The sequence below is a fragment of the Mirounga angustirostris genome, unplaced genomic scaffold (assembly GCF_029215605.1).
Source record: "Mirounga angustirostris isolate CCGP_5_RB_7025 unplaced genomic scaffold, mMirAng1.0.hap1 SCAF_6, whole genome shotgun sequence".
Classification (NCBI taxonomy): Eukaryota; Metazoa; Chordata; class Mammalia; order Carnivora; family Phocidae; genus Mirounga; species Mirounga angustirostris.
Genome location: NW_026991714.1, coordinates 4,221,543 through 4,223,756, shown reverse-complemented (window position 1 = coordinate 4,223,756; position 2,214 = coordinate 4,221,543). Strand labels below are relative to the sequence as shown.

The 2,214-nt window shown below is 51.0% G+C and overlaps 1 protein-coding gene across 1 annotated transcript; it reads right to left on the bottom strand.

Annotated features, from left to right (window-relative positions):
* APCS (amyloid P component, serum) lies at positions 1-1,141 on the bottom strand. Its single transcript, XM_045876068.2, has 2 exons — positions 1,078-1,141; positions 1-968 (listed from the first exon to the last, which is right to left on the bottom strand). The coding sequence occupies exons 1-2, from the start codon at positions 1,139-1,141 to the stop codon at positions 358-360; spliced, it is 675 nt and encodes a 224-aa protein (XP_045732024.1). The 3' UTR covers positions 1-357.
* Positions 1,142-2,214: the final 1,073 nt, after the last annotated feature.

Genomic DNA, 2,214 nt, shown 5'->3' with positions numbered 1-2,214 from the left:
GATTAGTAGCTTGTCAGTATTGCCACTGCCCTACTCAGGGAGTGCTCTGGCTTTGTGATGTATCTTCCTAGTTATGGGGTCCCCTGCCCTCCCACTTTGCAACCTGATTGTTCTGGAAGATAAAAAACAAACGCTGATTTTTCAAATAAGTGGATCAAAGCAAAAATGCTTAGACCATAACAAGTACTAAACAAATGCAGGTGGCATGATACAACATACTTTTTTACTCGGCAACATGTAGACAGGAAATTCAAAGAAGAAAGCGCTCCGGATATGGGATCTCACATGGCATTGTCTTGAGCAGATTCCTTACTCATTGGTCATTTCATTTTTGAGGGATCCTGTTGATTCAAGACCTCAGGCCCAGACCAGGGGCTTGATGACGACATAGCCTTGCATCTCATAGTCCAGAGCACTCCAGTCCAGGATGTTGGGATCAAGGAGGTAGGAGCCTTGCTGCACAGACACGATCTGTTGTGCAGACAGCACAGAGTCCCACATGTACAAGTCCCCAATCTCCCCTACAAAGGACTGGTTCTTGTCAAACCCCCCTCCATAGGAATCCTGCTCCTGCCCCAGGATGATCTTGGGCTGGGTTGCCACTGAGTAGCCCTTCTTCAGGCCCTTCTTCACCAGTGGCTTCCCATTGATCCAAAACTCGGCAATGCCGGTAGAAGACTCCCAGGTGACACAGATGTGCGTGGGGCTGGGCAACTCCTCGGCAACTTTGGAGGTGACTTTGGTTCCTCCAATGTACAGCGAGTACTCCCCAACTCTTTGCTTATAGACCAGGATCTCATTGTCCTTGCCCTGGGCATTGTAGGAGAAGAGGCTGTGGGCACGCGTCAGGTCGCTGTAGGCTCGGAAGCACAAGGTAAAGCTCTGTAGAGGCTTCTCCAGCTTTGGAGTCAAGGTCACGTGGTCAGTAGAAGATTCTTGAGGGAACACAAACACCTTCCCGCTGAGGTCTGTGGGGTAGAGAAATAAGACCTCTCACTCACTCATGCAGGGAGAAAAATAACTTACCCAACCCCTTTTCTCATCTCATGCTCCCTGACCATCCCGTGACCACCCTACCTGTCTGAGCAAAGGCTTCTGGGAGAGTGGCAAGGGCGAAGACCCAAAGCAGCAGCTTGTCCATGCTCTTAGCCTGGGGCTGTGCTAGCAGCGGAGTGACCAGGGTGAGGGTACAGAGAGTACTGTGCTTGTCCCCCAGCTTCTGAGACTCACACTCTTAGACCTCAGGCTCCCCGGGGTTTATATGCAGCTGTGGGAGAGGATGGGGGATGGAGAGCACCAGGGATGTGCCAAGGGTCAGAGCTGCTGATGGAAGGAGGGTGGTGCCTGGCCGGGAAACCACTGGGGGTTATTTATTAGCTACAAGGGACTGCTAGGGTGTCATCCCTGTGACCTGGTTCTGGGCTGGGAGAGTGGAGGTGGAGCTGGTGGGGAGGGGTCTGGTTGGCCTGTGGAGGTGGGGCCCTCACCCTCTTGACGTAGGGGCTTCTGTGGGTTGTGCGTGCAAGGCCTCCCCCGCTCCATGGACCAGACTTCTGTGTGTAGGACATCCTGGGATTCTGCTTTCTGCAGATCCTGGACAATCTCTTTACCTTTGATTAATACAGTATTGAGCAGTAGGTCTATGCCATTGGTAAGGGACAAGAGAATTAGGGTGCACTTTGTCTCCCTGAAGCTTATATTTGCAGCTATTACACAGCTCTTCTGAGTATTGTGGGGTTTCCTTATGCTGGATTTTCCCATTTCTCATTAGGACTTATTTTCCTGGTAACCTATCTACCGTCTGCAGATATGTTCACCTAGCACTCTGTTTTCTTCGAGTTCCTAGCATTGAGAGTATATTTATGTTAATTTTTGGTGCTAGCCTGATTCATACATGACTTGCATTCATTCATTAATTTCCAAGCATGACCCTGGGTGCTGGGGATTCATTGGTGACCTACCCTGGCACCACCACAGTGACCTCTGTTTCTGTTCCCTCTATTACTAAAAATGCAGGGGCGCCTGGGTGGCTCAGTATGTTCAGGATCTGCCTTTGACTCAGGTCATGATCCCAGGGTCCTGGCATCGAGCCCCACATCAGGATCCCTGCTCAGAGCGAGTCTGCTTCTCCCTCTGCCCCTCTGTCATCTGAATTAGAGGTCCTTCAGCTTGGGAGCCAGTGCCATTGACACTCTGCTGCAACCTTGCAACCAA

Coding starts and splice junctions, on each gene's coding strand:
- APCS (XM_045876068.2), bottom strand. CDS start 1,141: ATGGACAAGCTGCTGCTTTGGGTCTTCGCCCTTGCCACTCTCCCAGAA. Junction 969..1,077: donor AGAAGCCTTTGCTCAGACAG/GTAGGGTGGTCA, acceptor TCTACCCCACAG/ACCTCAGCGGGAAGGTGTTT.